This window comes from Pteronotus mesoamericanus, unplaced genomic scaffold, assembly GCF_021234165.1.
Source record: "Pteronotus mesoamericanus isolate MK-2021 breed Mesoamerican mustached bat unplaced genomic scaffold, CSHL_Meso_final scaffold_54, whole genome shotgun sequence".
NCBI classification, from domain to species: domain Eukaryota; kingdom Metazoa; phylum Chordata; class Mammalia; order Chiroptera; family Mormoopidae; genus Pteronotus; species Pteronotus mesoamericanus.
Window position 1 is genome coordinate 45642739 of NW_026555321.1, and position 20372 is coordinate 45663110.

Here is a 20372-nt window from a genome sequence, read left to right on the forward strand (position 1 = left end):
TATTTTTTTTTTCACAAATAAATCATGCTCTTCGTGTCCATCTGTGCTCTGAACGGATGATCCCTTTGCCTGTGTTGAGGAGGGACCTCAGACGATGCCACGTCCGCGCCAGCCCAGGGGTGGGGGCACAGGAGGCCAGAGGGGGTGCTGGCCGGGGCAAGGGTGCTGGGTGAGGTAGGGCCCGCAGCCATGGAACCCACAGAAATCACAAGCAGGATCCCATGGGCTCCGACCAGGAGCCTGGAACCCACAGAACTGCCTTTCCTGACTTATAGCCCGCTGAGCTTGCTGGCTCCTGCATGGACTTTGAAATATTAAATGTTTATAATGTAATATAACTCAGAAAAGCCTTGTCAGCTCTAAATTCTAAGCATGGAATAATTAAGATGTCTCAACACAGCAGCTTGTTGAAAATGGCTGGGTGTCTTCTTTGTCCATGGACTCTCTTTATTCAGAGGGGGCGTGAGTTTACTCACTTTATGTATTGGTGTCTGTCCCCAAATGTTGACAAAGGGCATGGACCCTTCCCACCTTCCCATGATGGCTGTAGCATCTTCCCTACAGCGTCCAGGAGGCAGCATAAAAATCTTACGGAAGGTAAGCTAACTTACCTTTTCTGGTGAGCCAAGTAGGGATTTATGAGCGGTAGAGGCCAGTGTACCAAGTTTTCTCTTAAGACTTCAGTTTTAACAGGGACAGGGAAAAAGCTTAGAGACTTTATGGAAGCTTTGTTTGGAATAATTAGGTTTCTCAGTGATAAACTTTACCTCTGGTTTGGGAGCATGAGGAAGCCATATAGAATACCTTATCATAGCAAATATACCACTAGTTTACATCCTATAAATATGTTACATTTATTCTACTGTCATAAATGTAATAGTAGCAATAGCGAGCAGTATCTACAGAGTGTTGGTTACAGAACATTTGCCCATAAGTTATTTCATCTGACCTCATGGCAGTTTCCAATACAGCTGTTAATCTACAAAAGCGGAAATGGTGCTCGGGGCAGTAGAGTAGCCTGTGAGAAATCACTTGGCTACTAAGCCAGGTCTTGATTTCTTATCCCAAAGCCCAGTTATTTACGCACAGAAATGGACAACCCCCAAAGACTAAATATTGGCCACATACCCCCTGTCTTCAACAAACAGATAACAGCACTGACTGACTAAATGTTCAAAGCCTTCTTTGTGACTCTCAACAGTCATAGAAAGTAGAGGTTCTTGAGTTTTTCTTTGAGCCACAGACCTGCTAGGCAGCCTACCAACAAAGCTGATGGATCCTCTCTTAAAATGATTTAAAATAAAAAAGTAAAGTACATAGTAAAGGATACCAGTTACGTTCAAATACAATTGTCAAAATATTTTAAACAAACAAATTTGGAATGTAGTAATATGTGCACTTTCTGATTAAAGAATTAAATGACAAGTGGTGGGTCTGTTAGCTGCTGTGATTTCTGAGTAGTGATGAACAGAAAGGATATTCCAAAAGAGCTACCTCTATGAGGCTGTAAGAAGACATCCTATTTCAATTGGAGACAAAGTCCTGGGTCCTACTAGCTGATACTTGTTGCTCTGTTCACTGTGGAAGGAAGAGCTGGAATCTCAGTGAGAGCTCAGGCACAAAGGACAATGCATTGGGTCATTTTTCCCTGTCCCTGAGTTCCATTAGGCCCTGTGGACCCAGGTCAAGCACTCCTGAAGAGAGGTCCTGTAGGAACTTCCCAGTCACCATGGCCAGAACGGTGCCCGCTGGATATTGTTCGAGATTAGTGAAAAGCAGGCATGCTGATGGAGTGGCGGTTTAGTTCCTTGGCCTTAATCAGAGCCTTTGGGAAGGACAGGTGAGGCAGGTCTCCTGAGAACTTTTATTCCTGTCTTAACAAAGGAGGTGCACAGACCTGTCTGAGGCAGCCAGGACAGCACTGATCCTGGAGCAATTAAACAATCATGGAAGCTTCTGGTTAGTCCCAGCGAGAGCCTTTTGCTTTCCAGGCTGCCTTCTTTGACCTGCTGGTATTGACTTCCTGATCTGCCTGTTCCCCGCACTTGCCTCTTTGCACATTTCACTTGACAACTGTGCAAAATGAATATGTGGTTAGGTCGGGTTGCAAGCGTGGGTGCTCCCCAGGCCAGGCCGCGAACATGTACAAAGGAGGGGAGGGCTGACAGTGGAAAATTGGAGGTCGCATGTCCACTGAAAGGGTGTGATGGGCAGTTAGCTCTGGCCAAATGTTGCCCTGCAGGAAGATGAGCTCAGTTTTGCCAAATATTGTGATTTTTCAGGATAAGTGGGAATTTGGGATTTATTTTTCTTTTAGGTGAAGGCTGTCGTTTACAGTGTTTACAAAGTAGCAAATTTACAGTGGCAGCAAAATCAATTTTTTAAAATAACTTGCAGGCCACACAGAAATTATGTTGGTCATCTGCCACTTCTGGTTTATATAAAAACAACAGCAGGCACAAATGTTATTTGGTATTTAGCGTTTTTTGCTAATTTTCAGTGTCATGCATATATAGGAAGCAGGCTTTTAGTTTGTATCCACTATTGGTTTTTAAGATCATGACAAAAGCTTGTTTTGACATGTTCTTTTTTAAAAGTTATACTGTGTAGCATTATTCACAATAGTGAAAAAAGGGAAACAGCCCAAACACCCATCAATAATTAATGGGTAAAAAAAATTGTGGTACACATACAGTGGAATACCATTCAGCCGTAAAAAGGAAGGAGATTCTGACACATGGAGGAACCTCAAAGACATTGTGCTAAGTGAAAGAAGCTTGTTGCAAAAAGGCAAACCTGTGATTCCAGTTATATGAGGTACTAGAGTAGTCAAACCTAAGGAAACAGAAAGTAGAATGGGGCTTCCAGAGGCTGGGGGCAGAGAGGCGGGATTTGTTGTTTAAAGGGGATAGTTTCAGTTTTACGAGATGCCACGTTCTGGAGCTCCATTGCACAACAACGTGAACGTGACACGACTGAACTGTATATGTAAAAGTGGTTAAGATGGTAAGTTTTGTGCTATGTTTATTTACCACAAGGAAACATTTTTAAAAGTTATATTGTTTAATAATGATAACACGAGTGAACAAAACTGCAGGAAAGAAGGAACACCAGGGAGAGTAATGTGTGGTTAGTATAAAAGAATTTTACCTTGTGAAACAACAGTGGGTTTTAAAACTTAAGTAGAAGTAAAATATTTGACATTACACAAAGGTAAGACAGGCAAATAGAGTTAAATAATTGTATTTTTAGGAAGTGTTAATAGTGCTAATTGAAGGTAAACTGTAATAAATTTATGATGTATATTGTAATCATGGAAAGGATAATATAAGAAATTATAAACAAAATGAATGGAGAGGAACTATGAAATAATAGGATTCCATTTATATGAAATTCAAAAATAGAGCTCTGACAGGGAAATTGGGGGGGAGGCTGTTGACCGGATGGGGCACGCGCAGACCTGCTGGGGTGCAGCAGGGTGTCTGTTTCTCAATAGGGGTGGCAGCTACACAGGTGTTTACAGAGGTGAAAATTAATTGGACTATACACTTAGGATTTCTACATTTTACTTTATGTAAGTTTACCTCAATAAATCAGAAATCAGTAACAATTTTTTAAAAATTTAAGCTAATAACTTAAGGCAAGATTCAGCAAATTATGGCCCACAGGCAACACCTAGCCCTCTGCATATTTTTTAATGACTCAGAACCTAAGAAGGGTTTCGCATTCTTAAGTGGTTTGGAAAAAATCTAAAAAAGAACATTTCATGATGTGAAAATTGTATGTAATTCATATTTATGTTTGTAAGTGAAGTTTTGTTGGAACAAAAACAACAAAAAAATTAATAGCTTACAATCTAATTTTTTGTTTCTCAGCTAATACCACTCGAATATTCCAAGGGACCAGAATTGTTAAAACGGGAGTGGTAAGTAAAGAAGAGTAATTGTTTTGTCCTGGCTGTTAATTTGCATGCAGTTAAAACTGTTACCACAAGGTGGCAGTATGATGTTGTTTAATTGCTTAATGTGAAGAGGTTCAAATACAGAAAAAAGACATTATTCACTTTATAATTCAATACATTATGAAAACTTGTTGTGCAACACAGTTAAAACAGTAGTGTTATGCAGTATAATTTTTGCCAGTTAAAAATTGTCCAGTTTTTATTTATTATCTGTAGGATATAGGAGTACGCAAGGTTTGCTCCAAGCACTTGGCTGAAATTCACATGCTAAAATTCAGAAATTGTCATTTGCCCAAAGATACATGGATTTGCAAATTTCTGGAGCCTTACTAAATATCTAAGTTTTCCTATCTCTAGTGCAACTAATAATCATAATATTACATTATTGGTAATAACAATAGTAGCCTAAAATTTACTAAATATTGCCTGGCTCTCAAAGACAGATTATTTTATTATATGATTTACCCTTAAAATACCCCACAAGATCAGTGTTACTTATTCCCATATTTTGGTTGAGGAAACTGAGGCTCAGTGAGTTACAGGAACATGCCCAGCATCACCCAGAGAGTAGACGCAGGATGCTGACGCAGCCGAGCTGTCTGACTCCATTGATTCCAGTACCTCGTCTTACGTGGCATTTGGCATTTCATTAACCAACCTCAGAGCTCAATATGTGCTAACTTGATTATCTTTAAAATATCAAGTTTTCAAACTAATACTTCATGATAAAGTTATGAAATCAAGGGTGTTCTGCATATATCGTTTTGAGCTGTGTAAGTGATCAGATGGATTTTTGGATTCTGAACACCAGGTTATGAGAATTAAAATTAAACACAGAACTCAGAGCAATGCTTATTGTTCTTTTGAGATACCACATGTGAGTACAGTCCCACAGTTGAGCCCGTTTAGTACAGTGGGAAGAATAAGCTGAAGTTTGGACACAGAAAGCCCTGCCTCTTCCGCTTGACATCTCTGTGCCTCAATTTCCTCATCTGTAAAACTGGATGATGATCATCCAGGGTAGCATGGGAAGCCCCAGCATATTGTTGGCCATTGTAAACGGAACGGTGATTGTTGTCATGTACATGGACAGAGAATTTGTCTTGGGTAAACGCAGAGACTGAAAAGTACAGCAGCTGTACTGTGCAGGAACTAGGGATGCAGGGCTGTAAACCAAGTCCCAGAGCTTGCAGGGCAGAGTGGCTCCTGCCCCGCCCCTGAGCCTGCCACCGCAGATGCGGAGGGACACTCTCCCTCTGCCCATCCACTTTCTCCCTGTGGGACAGTGGAACCAGATCCTGGAGGGCCTTTCTGAACCTAAGAGCTGGGTAGTGTCCACAGCACCAGTGACATCTAAGGCCTCCTGCCTCGTCCAGTGCCACCCAAGGTCAGTTGACCATCTGATGTCAGTTGACTACTCATTTGGTATGTGTCTTTCAGCCAAATTTAATGCTGCTTACTGGGTAGCCATTTAGCTCCTCCTGAGCAGTATCATCAAAGCTGAGCTTGCTATACTACTTACAAGTAATTATAAAACCATGACAATCAGAGATGGTCATCCATGATCACCTAATGTCAGCTTTGGCACCATGCTTTGGGAAACTCCATGAGTAAAATAAAAACTGCACAGAACCTTTGGAGGGTCATATCCAAGACCTCTTTCCCAGTCTAATGGCTGACACTTCACTGCTTTCTCTTCCTTCGTCTCTTCCCCCAACCACCTGTGTGGACCTTTCAAGCCCACAGCGTCTCCCGCCTCTTCAGCTGATATGGCCCCCATCAGCTCGGGGTCTTCAACCTGGACGTCCTCTGGCATCCCCTTCTCATTTGTTTCCATGGCGACTGGGATGGGCCCATCCTCCAGCGGCAGCCAAGCGACAGTGGCCTCGGTGGTCACCAGCACGCTCCTGGCCGGCCTCGGGTTCGGCGGCGGCGGCATCTCCTCCTTCCCCAGCACCGTGTGGCCCACGCGCCTCCCAACAGCGGCAGCAGCCAGCAAGCAGGCTGTCAGGCCGGTCCTGGCCACCACAGAGGCCGTGGCCTCTCCCGGCCCAGATGGCGATGCAGCGCCAAGCAAGGACAGTGAAGGCACCGAGGAAGGGGAAAAGGATGAGAAGAATGAGAGTGAGGATGGGGAGCGGGAGCATGAGGAGGAGGGGGAGAAGGACTCTGAGAAGAAGGAGAAGAGTGGGGTGACCCACACCACCCAGGGGCGGGGCCAGGCTGAGCCCACCCCCGTGCCTTCATCTCCCGGTAGAACTGCCCAGGACAAGGGGCATCAGACTATACCTGGGCCCCAGCAAGACCACACTGCCGTCCCCAGTGACCGGCCCAGTGACACAGGGGATGCGAACCGTGGCCTGGACTCTGATTTGATCAGCTCCACCCAAATGCCCCCCACAGTCACAGAGGGACATTTTGAGGGGAGTGATCGCAAGGTTCCTGAAATGCCATCTAAAAAGCCTGTGTCCCGAGGGGACCGGTTTTCTGAGGATAGCAAATTTATCACTGTTAATCCAGGTAAGTGGCTCCTTCTCATCTGAGGCTCCATGCTGCTGTGAATGTCTTGCCCTTTAAAAAGAAATTGGAGTAGGGTATGAAGATCCAAAAAATTCTTAATATTCCTGGACTTGTGTCTGTCCCTAGTATAGAAGGGGGGCGGGTGTGTGTGTGTGTGTGTGTGTGTGTGTGTGTGTTCCAGTAAGAGTAACCTACCTTCTTTCTGTTGCTGGATTAAGTCTTGCCTTGATATTTTTTCCTGGCAAAATCTTTCTTCAAAGTAACTCCAAGGATTTCTACCACTCATTGAAGTGAATGAATGCATAAGACATCAATAATTAAATGTATTCATTAAGATTTAATACCTTATGCACTTCTTCAACAGCTGTACGTACGGACTGCCTGCTTGGTGCCAGCACTGGGCTGGGTGCTAACCCAGCTGAGCGTTGCCCCTCCCTTGAAGCTCAGGGTAGAAAGGAGAAGGCAGACATGCTAGTGAGTTGCTAGAGCGCATGCCAGGAAGTCAGGAAGTGTGCATGTTAGAAAGCAAGCAAGAAAGTCAGTGGGCAAGCCAGAAAACTGGCTAGCCAGAGTTGGAGAACGTGAAATGGTAATAAAGGAAATAAACAGGGTGCTGTCAAAAAAAGTAGTGAGGTGGCCTAAGGAAGGCCACTCTGGGAAAGTGACATTTACATGGAAACCTAAAGGATGAGAGGCTCTAGCATAGAGAGAGCTGGTATTAGCCCACGATCCCAGCCTGGCTCTCCATCCCAGAGTCCGGCGTATGGACGGTGAGAGCAGGGCAAGGCTGGTCAGGCCTCTTCCATGAGGATGTGGTCGCCATCAGCCTGGCCGGCGGCACTTTGGCTCTGTCATACACTCAGATGTTAATGAACCATCCTAATAGTCTCTGCACGGAAACCTTGAGCGTCAGGGGTTGTTATTGTTGTCAGGGGTTTTCTTAATAAGAAATTCTTCCTTTTGCCAGCCTACAAGATGTTTAACAACAATTTTTTGCATCTAAGCTGTTGTGGAGTTATAAGAGTGCAAAAAAAAAAAGCAACTGGTAAATATTTATTTGCTTTTGCACTTGTAAACATTAAAATTCATCTAAAGCTGAGATCTCGTATGTTAAGATACAACTTAGAATAAATTTTCATGTTTTGAATTACTTGCCTCCTTGAAGCTGGTACAGACTCGTTTTTGGAATTGTGGGCTTCCCGTGGGTGTTGCTCAGTTTTTCCTGGTTTTAGGTAAAGGTGCAAAGCCACCTGCTGTGGAATTGGGTGAAGGAGATACCAGGCCACTTGGAAACTGAAGCCATTCCTGCATGAACAGAGATGTTCCCTCCAGCAATTGCTGTGAAGAGGTTGATTTTCTTAGGTTCGAAGATAGTAAAAAAAATACTTGAGGAGTACCCCATGTGTACCATGCACCAAACTAGGCATTGGGAATAGAACACAGATCAAAGTAGGCCTCTGTTCTTCTGGGGTTTTATGTGCTGGTGGGGGAGCTAATGGATATTCCAATAAACTAATGCATAACTGCAGAGCGGTAAGTGACAGTGAAGCCTCAAGTGGTTATGGAGTGACATTTGCGGAGACCCAGGTGGTGAGAAGGAGCTAGCTAGCCCTGCGGAGATCCAGGTAAGCACACGGCAGGCACAGCGCGTCTGGAGACCCCGTGGTGTGCGTTAACTTGGAGCGAGCGCGGGGCCATCAGAAGGCCAGCGTGTGTGGACCAGAGTCAGGAGGGTGGATGGGATGAGTTCAGGGACAGGCAGAGCTCAGGCTGGGAAGGGGCTTGTCGGCCAGGCTGAGGATTCGATTCCAGCTGATGGGAAACCAGTGGTGGATTTCAGCAGGAGACTCAGGCACCTGATGAACTTTTTTGAAAGACCACTCAGGCCTCTGTGTGGAAATGGTGCCGAGCAAGGAAGAGTGGGCACGGGAATCCCAGTGAGGGAGTGGCGGCAATGGCGGCCTGGGCCATTGTGGTTTCTCCGCAAGATAGACCTACAATCGATTGTCGAGCTTGGTGGTTCCCTCTGGACCGAGGGCTCTGGCAGGGCTGTCAGGCTGCTCCTCTGAAACACTGCTCTGCCCATGTCCCTGAAAAAGATGCCCGTGAAAACTTAGGTCAGGAGTGTTTGCACATTGAGAGCCTGGAGCAGAGCAGGGGCCTGCTCCGGGTAAGTGGAATGAGTCATGGCAGCAGGAGTCCGAGTCCAGATTCCAGAGACAGTGGAGAAGAAACAGATGGTGAACGCTGGGGACTCCCTCCTGCAGAGGTGGGGCATGTGGGTCTCCGGCTGCAACCATCAGCAGTCTTGGCAGATTAGCTTTCGGAGTCGGATCACTCCAGTGGGCTCTGCCCCTTACGCACTCAAGGTTCTGAGGCCAGTTTCTGCTCAGAGTCCTGTGGGAAGTGGGGATAACGGTAGCCATCAGCACAAAAGGGGGTGTGGATAAATTGAGCACCCTTGATGTCACTGGCAAGAAAGGAGGAGCAGTCCAAAGGCCACACAATCAACTTGGCGACAATGAAGAGGCCCCAGCAGGTCTTTCTTTTGCAGTCATCCCTGGATATTGAAGAGCATGACAGGACTATGGTCCCCAATGAACTGGCATTAAAAGTGACCTTCAAGAACTCTGCTCCATCCCCAACACTAAATCAGAAACTCTTCTTTACCATCTTTATTTCAGTGGGACGGGTCTCTTCCTCCCAAGGTGAAAAGGGATCTTCCTTTAGAGTTTTAGGCAATTCAGATTTGAGAGTGGGCACGGTGATTGAGCCAGAGATCAGAAGTCTGTTTCTGCGAAGGGCCAGACAGTGACATTTTCAGGTGTGTGGACCATAGGTCTGTGTTTTTCCTACTCAACTCTGCCGTGTGGCCCAGAAGCAACCAAAGGCAGTATGTAAGTGAGCAGATGCTATTGAGTTCCAATAAGACTGTTTCCAAAAACAGACAGTGGGCCAGATTTGATCTACAAACCATCATTTGCCCACCCCTAGTGTAAGCAGAAATGTCTGTGCCTATCCGTCAGTAAAGAATGTGAGTGACGTGAGGGTAAAACCCTGAAAGCCCCCAACAGTTCATAATCCCCAGGGACTCAGTTCACTTAGGTCCATTCCATCCTTTCCCTTATCTACCTCCTGCAGCTTGGTATTTATTTTTCAAAGGAGATCACTATCAATTTTTATCTTAGTTGCATCTTATCTGAAAGACTGTACATGTACTTTTGTCTAAATCTCTTCCACATTTTTTTCACATTAAGTAAAAACAACTATTTCAGTCAATGTTTACTATTTGTGAAAAAAGCATTAATGTTTAAAGTTACAGACTAGATTTTATCAGCATCTCCAAGAGGCTTGTTTAAATACACTTGATAACATTTTTTCAAGTCCTATGAGTAGTAGCTTTACCGTATTCATTCACAGGGAAGGAGAGGAGGGAGAATCCTTCTGTTGAAGAAATGGTAAACTCAGACACCTATAGAAATCAGACAGGTAATATCAGTGAGAGAAGAGGACCAGGTGCTCAACATCAGGGAGTGGTAAGGACTACGGCAAACTAGAAAGCACATGTCCTTCCTAAAGAGGCCACCTCACTCATTTCCACCTGAGTGTGGTTAGCACGAATGCCTAGTGAGCCAGAAATCCAGACCTTGGTGCAGAATTTCACAATTTTTAAGTGAGTTCAAATTTTTTAAATAATTTTTTTTTTTTCTCATGTGCCAGCAGGTAGGTGGGGACCACTGGTGCTTGGCCTGTACAACAGCGTTGACTGTTACAGCCACCCTGGCCCGGTCGCTGATCGAACAGATTCGAAGCCTCTGTGCAGTCACGGGGTGTCTGTGCAGGCATTTTGTTAGCACCTATTGTGTGAAGCCCTCGGTGGGATGTGTGTTGCAAGGAAATCCGACATGGTTCCTCCCTTAGGAGCCACAGCTGGAATGTGGTGGATATGCCCCTGGAATCCACTCGATGGGGGAAAGTGTTCTTGCACTAGGGTGCTATTCAGAATGCCCTAGAAAAAGCATTTCAGGGTGGGCGTAGTGTACGACCTCATCACCTCCTGCTAGGGTTCTCCTTTTCTGTTTCCATAAATTGAGGGAACCTTTTTCCCCTCACTGAACCCTGCTCAGAACTGCAGTGTAAACACTCATTTCCTGAAAGCCTCCTGGATCAGCCCTGAGACAAGTGCTAAAAGGAAGGGACCAGTGCAGGAGTCATGGAAGATTTTGTCCGGCCCAGGAGCTAAGATTGGACAGAGCTAGTCTGAGCCCTGGGGCTGCTGCTCTCCTCTCAGCTGAGTGCAGGGTGCTGAGCCCCAGCCACCTCTCCACTCCTCTGGGCAAACTGTCAGTTCCTCTCTGGGGGCTCTCAGGCTCTAAGGAACCCCGCTGGAGAACCTGATTACAGAAACAATAACACCAGTCAACATTTGTTTGGGCCGGGGTTGCCAGTTAAAAGCCCAATTGCAATGTCAGTTATACTTTAGCGCCCTCATGAGGGCTCTGCTGACATTGCTGCTGTTAGGCCAATAAAGGAACAGATCCTGAAGGTTATAAAGTGTGTGCCCTGGGCAACAACACAGCTGGGGCAACACAGGTGGGGCAACACAGGGCTCAAACACCAGCCCTGACTCCACAGTTCAGGGGAGTTCGCCCGACACCATGCTTCCCTTCCCCATGCTTTGAGGCTTATTCCCTGAGCCGGCAACACAGGATAATTTCGATGAAACACTAGTTAGTAAGTGAATATTTGAATATGTGCTTTAAAGAAAGATAGCAGTTTTTCATTGATGGCAGAGATTCTCAACCACACAGTTTTTCCCCTTTCCCCCCAGGACATGTGGCAACATCCTGAAGCATTCTGGGTTGTGGTGACTGGGGAAGGGACTGCTACACCCTACAATGCACAGGACAGTCCCCATAGCACACAATTGCCTGGTCCAAAATGTCACTAGTGCTGTGGTTGAAAAACTGATTCACAGTATTAACAGAAATTAACTTCTTTTATTTTCAAAGAACTTGAGGAAAAAAAATAATAGCTAATTTAGGACACCTAGTGGTACAAGTTCATGAAGATAAGACAGAATTCAAGAATGTGATACTCCATTGGAGGGTATGCAGGTGGAGAGATGGAGCCAACTGCTTAAAATGAAGCACAGCAAACACTTGTACGATGACTACCTGAAGCAGCTTTCAGCAGGGCTGGTTTTGTTGGCCAGCTTCCTTTGTCGGTAGATGTTTCCTACATAACTGCCCCTGCTCTTGGCTGTGGCTTCTTGGGAGTGACAGGAACCAGCTTGGAGTGGCTTGGGAGTTCCTAAGTGCCAGTTTGGCTTCGTTTGCTCCCAGAGGAAGGAAGTGTCTGTCCCCTGCTGACTGACCTTTGAACTAGGACAGATTATCGCTCTCTTTGTGTCAGAAATCCGATGCACAGAGACCTCGCAGGTTTTCAGGGAGGTCAAAGTGGGAACTCGAGGTATAAGGGGCTGTGTGTTTGACGTGTGGCAGTATGCACACAGCTTCTGTCTGGTAGCAGAGCTTCAGTGTCTGTGGTGGTGGTTTGGTAGGTCAGGACCAGCCCTACTTATGGGGCTGGGAATTTACCAAACACTCTCAGTTTTCTAACATCTAATTGAAATAGACATGATAGGCTGGTTTGATTGTTTGAGTCTGGTGAAGTGGGCTCTGTGCGAAATGGTAAGGAGTGCATATTTGCGAGAACTCCAGTGGTGATGGAAATGGAAACACATGATGCTGTGATCCAGCTCAGACAACATAGTGGGAATACGGAGCCAGTATCCCATTGCAGGAAAGCATATGTGTTTATAACTGAGGGTCATGATTCTGCAACACTGGTTAAGCTAATGTCAGGGCTTAAGAATAATAGAGACAAATTTCATGGCCCTGCATAGAAGCAGCCACCTTTTCACTTCATACCTGTTAGGGGAGGCTACCATCCAAAAAAAAAAAAGAAAAAGAAAAAGTAAATCAAAATAACAAGTGTTGGAGAGGATGTAGAAAAATTGAAACACTTGTACACTGTTGGTTGGAATGTAGAATGGTGCAGTCACTATGGAAAGCACTATGGTGGGTCCTCAGAAAATTAAAAATAGAAGCACCATATGATCCAAGCCTCTCACTTCTGAATATATACCCAAAAGAATTGAAAACAAGGTCTTGAAGAGATATATGTACACTCATGTTCATAGCAGCATGAATGGACACACAAAATGTATATACATAGAGTAAAATATTATTCAGCCTTAAAAAAAAAATTCTTGCACATACACAATGTGGATGAACCCTCAGGAAATTACATTAAGTGAAATAAGCCAGTCACAAAAAGACAAAAATCTATGATTCCACTCACACGAGGGGCCTGGAGCAGTCAAAGTCACAGAGACAGAAAGTAGAGTGGTGTGTGCCAGGGGCAGTGGGGAGGAGGGACATGGTCATCTTTAATGGGGACAGACTTTCAGTTTTGCAGATTAAAACAGACTCTGGAGATTGCTTACACAACAGTGTGAATATACTTAACACTACTAAACTCTACTCTTAGAAATGGTTAAAGTGGTAAATTATGTGTTTTTTACTACAGTTTTTTTTTTTAACGGCAGCTGCCTTAGTTCACGGATGTGGGTGGTTTTTACTCAGAACAAATACAGTCAAGTTGCCCACAATCAAACCAGGCTGTGGAGTTGTGTGTGCAGCTTGGCTCTGTGATGATCCTTCTTGAAAAATGGAAGGATCCTGCTTTCCCCTCTCCAGATAGACAGTGGCCCATGGACTCCAAGCCCGCTTAGTCTTGACAACAGAGGGGGTGTCGTCCTGAAGCGGAAGTTGCGCCCTTACTGTGGGTGGGAAGCGTTTCAGATGGGTCCATCTGATGCATCACTGCCTGTAGCATTTATAGTACATTGTACTCCGTTTTTATTTGCTTCTACTGGGATGAGAGCCAAGCCAGTAAAAGGCAAACAGCATTAATTCAGTGATGACATATGCCACTGAAAACTGTTTTTTCTTTTTTTAAATTTTTTTTTTAAAGGCAGAATGGAGGCACTTTACTCAGATTCTGCTGGATTCCGAAATAAAACCTGCATGGAGGAAAGCTGTGTGTCTGTCAAGGAGGGTGGTCATTAACCCTTATCCCCGTCCTGCAAATGCTCGCCAAGGGTTAGATGGCATCTTTCTCCAAGTTGCATTTGGAAGATGTTTCTGACACAGGCTTTTTCTCTTGAGTCCTGGCCCCATCTGGCCTCCGGTCGTCCGGCCCACCTCGCAAGCCCTTCATCTGCACCTCACCTCCGTGAGGGCTGCGGGGGTGGATACTGTTACCCCTCTCATTCCATCCTCTCACACAGGCCATCGAGGTGCAGCTCTGGAAAGAGTATGGAAACTGTGCAGGTTCACTGAGGGGAATGGTCCGTGTCATATCCATGGAGCAACAGCGTAGTTAGTTTCTGATTGGTTGAAAAATGAAATCTCTTTGAAAAGAAATAATGGATTAGGAAAGCTTCCTTTTACAGAAACAGCCTCTTCTCTTGAGCCAGGTTCGTGATTTCAGGATCCAGGTCAGCAGTTGATGAAATGATGGTTTTTGTTTTGGATTATGAGGCCTGCTTAAAAGACCCAAGTTTGTGGTCTGCTGATTCCCGGTCTGAGCGCCATCCTGCAACCTGCAGTCAGACAGCGGGGAGGGAGCTGGCAGCAGGAGTCAGGGTGGGGAAAGCGGGTCTGGGGCGTGACACTGGGGAGCAGTGCGCGCTGAGGCGGGCTGGTGGCACGTGCCCTGTGGAGGTGCTGCTTGGGCCCAGCTCACATTTTCCTCATGCGAACTCTGGCCTGTGTTGGCAACCGTAACATTTCCAGTAGATGATTCCACTGCTGATTTTTATGTGAACTCTATTGTTTATTAAATGCTGGCAGCCCACTCACAATTTAATAATTACAGGGGGAGGGGTGCCAAGCCAGACACATCTGGGGGCTGCCAGTGTACACAGCCCATAGCAGGCAGGAATGGAAGGGCTACTCCTGCTGGGAGACCGAGCCACCTGGATAAATCGAAGGTGGAGATGAGAAGTTGCATTCACTCCTCCAGGAGTCAAGATTTGGGCATCCCAGGGAGCAGTAGACCTTTCCAGTGACTGGGCAGCCAAGTGCTGCTGGACCATTCAGGGGCAGCTGGGTTACATGAGCAGCTAGGAATAAAAGCAAGCTGCTCCTAACAGTTGGGAGCGTCTAATTTTATCCCACTGTCAGTGCTGCTGCTTGCTCCCATTGAAAGGAAGAGAAGAATGAACATTCTCCGGTCGCCCCACTGTGTCAGGTCAGGGTAGGGTGGCTTCTGCAGATACGACCTGTGCAGTCACTCGGAGCTCTGTGTCAGGAGGCCCGGCACTTGCTTTCCTGTTCTGCTGTCACCATCTTGAAACTCTTTAGTAATTTGTGAACAAGAGGCCCTGTGATTTCATTTTGCATCTGGCCCTGTAAATTATGTAGCCGTAATCTACACAGTCTGCTTCCCATGGATCATCTCACTTAACCGTTGTAAAAGTCCTCTGAGGGATGAGCTTATCTTCTGCTCTCTTGGTACAGGAGAGACCAGAGTCTCAGAGACAGGCAGTCACTTGCCTGAAGTCACACAACTAGAAAGGCCTGAGCCAGAATTTGTAGTCGGGTCTGCCTGACTCTGGGGTGCAGGGTGTTGGTAGCCCTGAGAAGTTTGGGGGATGCTCTGGTCTCTGGGGACCTTGGCACGAGGAAGATTGTCAGGACTAAAGGTACAGGAGGAAAGAGAAAGATTGTATACCCATCCCAGGCGGCACATTGTATGTTCCTAGTAGTTTCTCGTAGTTCACTGTTTTATCGCACTTTCTTCTTTGAGGGCCTGCTGGGCCACAGATTGAGTCGGACAGCAGGACAAGCGTTTCTTCTGTAGGAGGCAAGAGTGGGGTGCGCTGGTACCTCCGGGCAGACTTTGAGATTCTGGCCCCGGGCCAGACGTCTCCCCTGCAGCCCCCGGTGTTCGCGCCCAGCGTGTCTGAGGTTCTGTGTGATGGCCGCGTGCGCCCTGGTGCTGTGCTAGGCTGTTGATGGAGAGGGTAGTGACGGCGATAATTAGGGGTATTGTGTGCGGTGAGGGGATGACGGTCACCACCAGGAGCAACAGTGACCAGGGTCTTAGGAGTGCCAGGCGGCCTTCTGAGTGTTTTATATGTACTCACTCATTGAATGCCCACAGCCCTACAACGTGGTCGGCCTTGTGACAATGTCCACTTACAGATGAGGACCCTGAAGCACAGAGAGGTTAAGTAACTTGCCTGGAGTTACACAGCGAGTACGAGAGAGAGCACTCCCTATACAGATGGAAGTCAGTCCCATGTTTGGGGACCTTAGTAATAAAAGAGCAATGACAGCTGAGTGCAGTGTGTGCAGTAAGAGAAACGCAGGAGGACGACAACAGTGACAGCGTTCACAGAGCAGTGCCTCAGTGCCAGGCTCAGTTCTGAGCAGTCTCCTCCCATTGCATTTTCCCACATGCCTGCAAAGTAGGTTCTTTTTTCCCATGTTATGGATGAAGATCTCCAGGCCCAGACTGATTGAACGTTTTGGCTAAAGGTCACACAGAAAGTGACAGGACCAAGATTTGAACCTGTGATCTTCCCTCTGCCCTCCAGAGATAACACAGACCAGGGCTGGGGAGGCCTCACAGAGAAGGCAGCACCCGAACCAGATGGAAGAATCAGTAGGAGCTTCTGGGGGAGGGAAGAGAATGCATTCCTGGCAATGGGATGTGCGCAGACAAAGGCAGAGTGGCAGAACTGTGGCCCAGGTGGTCGCTGGTTGGCTGGTGTGGCTGGAGCGCAGTGGTGGGAGCGCCAGGAGAGGACAGGGCGGGTGGAAGGCCCCACTCAACGAAGAGCGGCCTTGCTGTCCCTGGGGGCGGTGGTATTCCTCGGGAGAGTGGCAGGAGCCGGGGGACTGAATGACACTTAGGTTACAGGTGCCATGAAGACATGAATTTGAAAATGAAATCGACTTTTTCATTCCCCACATGGAAATCCAGTAGCATTCACATCTTTGCCTGGCCTTTATGTGAAAGACCTGGGCAAGGCCATCTGCCTGCAGTTAGTCAAGGTCGAGAGCGAACTGCTGTCAGAATAACTTCCTTAGGTCTCTCGCTCACACTGCACGTTGGTGCCGACACATCCAGCCCCTTAGCCTCTGCAGACCTTCATTCTGTCCTCTGACAATGACGAGTACACATTGGTGGTTCACAGTCTTACCTGCGGGAACTCTCTGAGAATCTGTTGACGACTTTCACCCTCAGCTTTGTGGAAGCGGGGGAGGGGGAGGGACAGACATAATCGCCAATGGACAGGGTTTCAGGGACACTGTAATGTGCCACACACCCTCCCAACCAGACCATCGCTCCTAAAGACCCTCCAAGGCCCAGAAATTCTGGAGCGGCCACTGTTGACTGGTTTTAGGGTGACAGATTTCCTGGAGCTGCTGTTTCAAGTGACTGTGGAGAGACCAGTATAAAGGGACTATTTTGGCCAAGAGTCCTTTTCAGTGGTAAGATGAGTAGGATGCGGAGTTTGCATTCTGCCTCCTCCCCTACCTGTCTACTCAGCAGTAGCCCCAGAAGACATCAGTTTCTGTAAGGAGGTGGGAAATAAGACAGTGTGACGCAAGGGCCTGACAGGGTGGGTTCTGAGTTCATTGGATGTGTGGCATTTAATGGCAACCCTTTGCCCTACTTTCTGTTAGCAGGACCTCCAGGTCTTTGAGATACTTGCCTGGCTGGGCTGCCCCCTGCTGGAGCCCTGCAAAATTATTCTCATTTGCAACTGATGGCTCTGGCTGGTCCCCAGAGCTTTGCTATTAAAGCTTTACATCGAGGGAGAGAATACATGTCTTACCTTGTCTGCCTGGGTGTGCATCCCTGCAGTAACTTCCATTGTCCTTGGGACTAAAGCCTGTTCTTATCCAGCAACAACCCCCCAGCTGAGGTGGCCTCTGACTCTCCAGTTTGTTCCCCCCACCTCCTCATTCTCACACTCCTGCTGCTTTAGTGCTCTCTGCTCAGAACGCCACCTGGCTTGTGCCCCTTCATCCTCCAGGTCTCGCCCTGATGTCAGGGAGCCCCTCCGGAATCCCTGCACAGCCTTTTCCCATTCCCTTTATGCCTGTCGTGGCGTCACGTTCATTTCCTCCTAATTATTTGTTCTTTTGAGTGCCTCTGCCCCTTTAAATCATTCCTGCCCCATCCCCCGCCTCTCCATAGAGTCATTCTGGTGCATCCCCAGCCCCTGTACCATGCCTGGCACACAATAGGGCTTGGCAAATACAGGGCAGACCTCATTTGGGGTGACTTGCTTTATTGCACTTCACAGATGTTACTTTTTTTACAAACTGAAGACAAGACCCTCCACCAGCAGAAAGATTATGACTCGTTTTATTGTGATACTTCCTTTATTTTGGTGGGCTGGACCAAACCCATCATATGTCCCAGGTATGCCAGTAGCTATCTAACAAATTGGCTGTCACTGTGAGGAAGGCACTTTATAAACCATGTAGTGCTCTCTTGTTTTTAGTCAGAGTGTGCCTCACCTGCCTCCTTCTGTCTTCTTACCTGTGAGCCTGGCATATATCTGGCCCTGCTTGGTTCATGGGGCCCTGCATGGATCAAAGAAGGTAATCAACACCAGCAGCGTTTGAGGAAACCCAGTGAAACGCACTGTAACACATTACTTGGGAGCCTTGCCTCTTTAAAATCTACTCCCAAGGCCACTTCTTTCCTGCTCAGTCCACCTTCTCTCACTTGGAAACTCAGCCTGATTAGCCAGCCCCTCCTTTAGTCCATCCTGCAGAGGGACTCGTGCTGGCTGAACGCTGGCCTCATTTTTGCAGAGCACGAGGGATCTCGCGGAGCCCACGTCAGCCTGCTTCCAGCTTTGGATTTTTGAAGGGGCTTCTCCTCCTGTCACAGTTGACCTTTGCTTTCTTGCCACCTGCCTCCCATGATCGCCTCTGCCCACATTTGCTCTTCCCAGCCCCGTACCACACCCGAGCTCTGGTTGGGCCACTTGGAGATTTCTAGGCATCTACCCTACGTGAGGAGAGAGGGAGATCAGGGTCTGCCCCCAGGCTCTGAGGCCTGAGACACAGAGGGAGAAGCTGCTCGGATAAGAGGTAGCAGTGGGCCTGAGAGGATCCTGAGCCGGTTCTCAGCCTCGCCGTCAACCCCTCCACTGACTGCTGTTTCTAGACCGATGTGGGCTTTGGGGAGGCGGGGGCTGCAGGCAGAGTGAGGCGTGGCTTCCTGTCTTTGGTCGTCTTAGAGGTTTTAGGAGGGTGGAGGTGGGGGATAATTAAATCAAAGGAAACGCTGTAGAACCAGATTTGGAGAGAAACAGGCTCTCCAGGGATCTGGGTGCTGAGAACTGATGGGCCGCCATGTGGGTGCTCCTGCTGGGCTGGGCGGCTGTCCTCAGCCGGGACACTGGGAATCCCCGTGTTTGGGTGATTGCTTCACCATGACTATGTCAGGGAGAGGCAGTTCCCCAAAGCAGAACTGGGGTGCAGTTACCAGGGGAAGGGTAGTGGCTGCTAAGCTCACGAAGAATAAACATAACCGTTGTCTTCAGATCTGATTAACAGCAAAACCCACCATGCCATCTCTCCTGCCCAGGTACTCACAAGTCCACCGGCGGGGGGGGGGGGGGGGGCTGCCCTTTCCAGAGCTAGTGTGCCGCTGCTTCAGGCTGAGTGCGTTTCCTCCCTGTGTCCAGGGGCGGCTCCGGCTCAGTGATGTTCCTGCAGTGAGGCTGGACGTCTGTCTGCTGCACAGCTCTCTTTAAAAAACATCTTGAACTCTTCCTGCAAGTCCCTCCCATTGGAGGTGCCGAGTGCAGCCTGCACAAAAGGCCCTGTTTGGGCTGGGACTCAGGAGGAAATGGTGTGGGCTGCAGATTGCCCCCTGTCATCCACTGGACAGTCGGAGTGGGAGCCCAGCTGTCTGTAGACACCCAGACTGGAGCAGAAGTCTGGGTCACACTGGCTCCCGGTCTCTGCCGGCCTCTGCCCTCTAACTGCCATGGTTTCTCTTTGCAGCAGAAAAGAACACCTCTGGGATGATAGGCCGCCCTTCTCCAGGGAGGATGGAGTGGATCATCCCTCTGATTGTGGTATCAGCCTTGACCTTCGTGTGCCTCATCCTTCTCATCGCTGTGCTAGTTTACTGGAGGTGAGTAAGTCAGGCAGCACCTATGTGGGGGCGTGGGGGAGGGTGTTCTGCTAGAAGCATAATGCCCTGAGGGGTGCTGACGGTAGCAGAAGCCTGTGGCCCCTTTATTGTGAAAGGTAAGGCAGCAGAAGTGTCTCTAGTGTCAACACCTGGGACATTTGCTTGTATCTGGAAGAAGCCTGTGGGTAGAACCACTATTGAGATCAAGGCATCTATGAAAACCTTCTGGGATTTAGTGTCAAAGAGTCTTATGCGCAGGAGCCAGGGAGACCCAGGTTCAAATCTCAGCCCTGCTACTTGCCGGATGCAAATCCCACTTCTGCTTTGAGCTTTAGTGTCTAAACTTAGTTTCTCTGAGACTATGCTTCACTTTGTTATAGCCACATAAGAACTCCTCTTTACCTTAATTATTTTATACCTTGTTGCAAATTGATTGATAGGAACACATTTAGCATATTATGTAGCATTTGATATATGTAAGATAAAAATGGCTGACATTAAGCCATCCTTATATCACCGTTGTCCTGAGCTGATTCTCACTGCTTCCCAGGAGAAGCCTGCTGGCAGCTTCCCGGGAAACACTTGAAATTCTGTGTTTTCTCAACTACCCTCTCAGCCAGTTCAGCTGAGTGAGGCAGGTGGC

General features: G+C 47.5%; 1 protein-coding gene across 3 annotated transcripts in view; it reads left to right on the forward strand.

Annotated features, from left to right (window-relative positions):
- Positions 1–20372, forward strand: part of PTPRG (protein tyrosine phosphatase receptor type G) — a 681808-nt gene that overhangs the window by 585305 nt on the left and 76131 nt on the right. For 2 of the 3 annotated variants that reach the window (XM_054595580.1, XM_054595582.1), the window contains exons 11-13: positions 3876–3925; positions 5701–6481; positions 19597–19729. In XM_054595580.1, the coding sequence (XP_054451555.1) occupies positions 3876–3925; positions 5701–6481; positions 19597–19729 (964 nt within the window). The remainder of the gene's footprint in view (positions 1–3875; positions 3926–5700; positions 6482–19596; positions 19730–20372) is intronic. The other variant, XM_054595581.1, reaches the window with a different exon arrangement.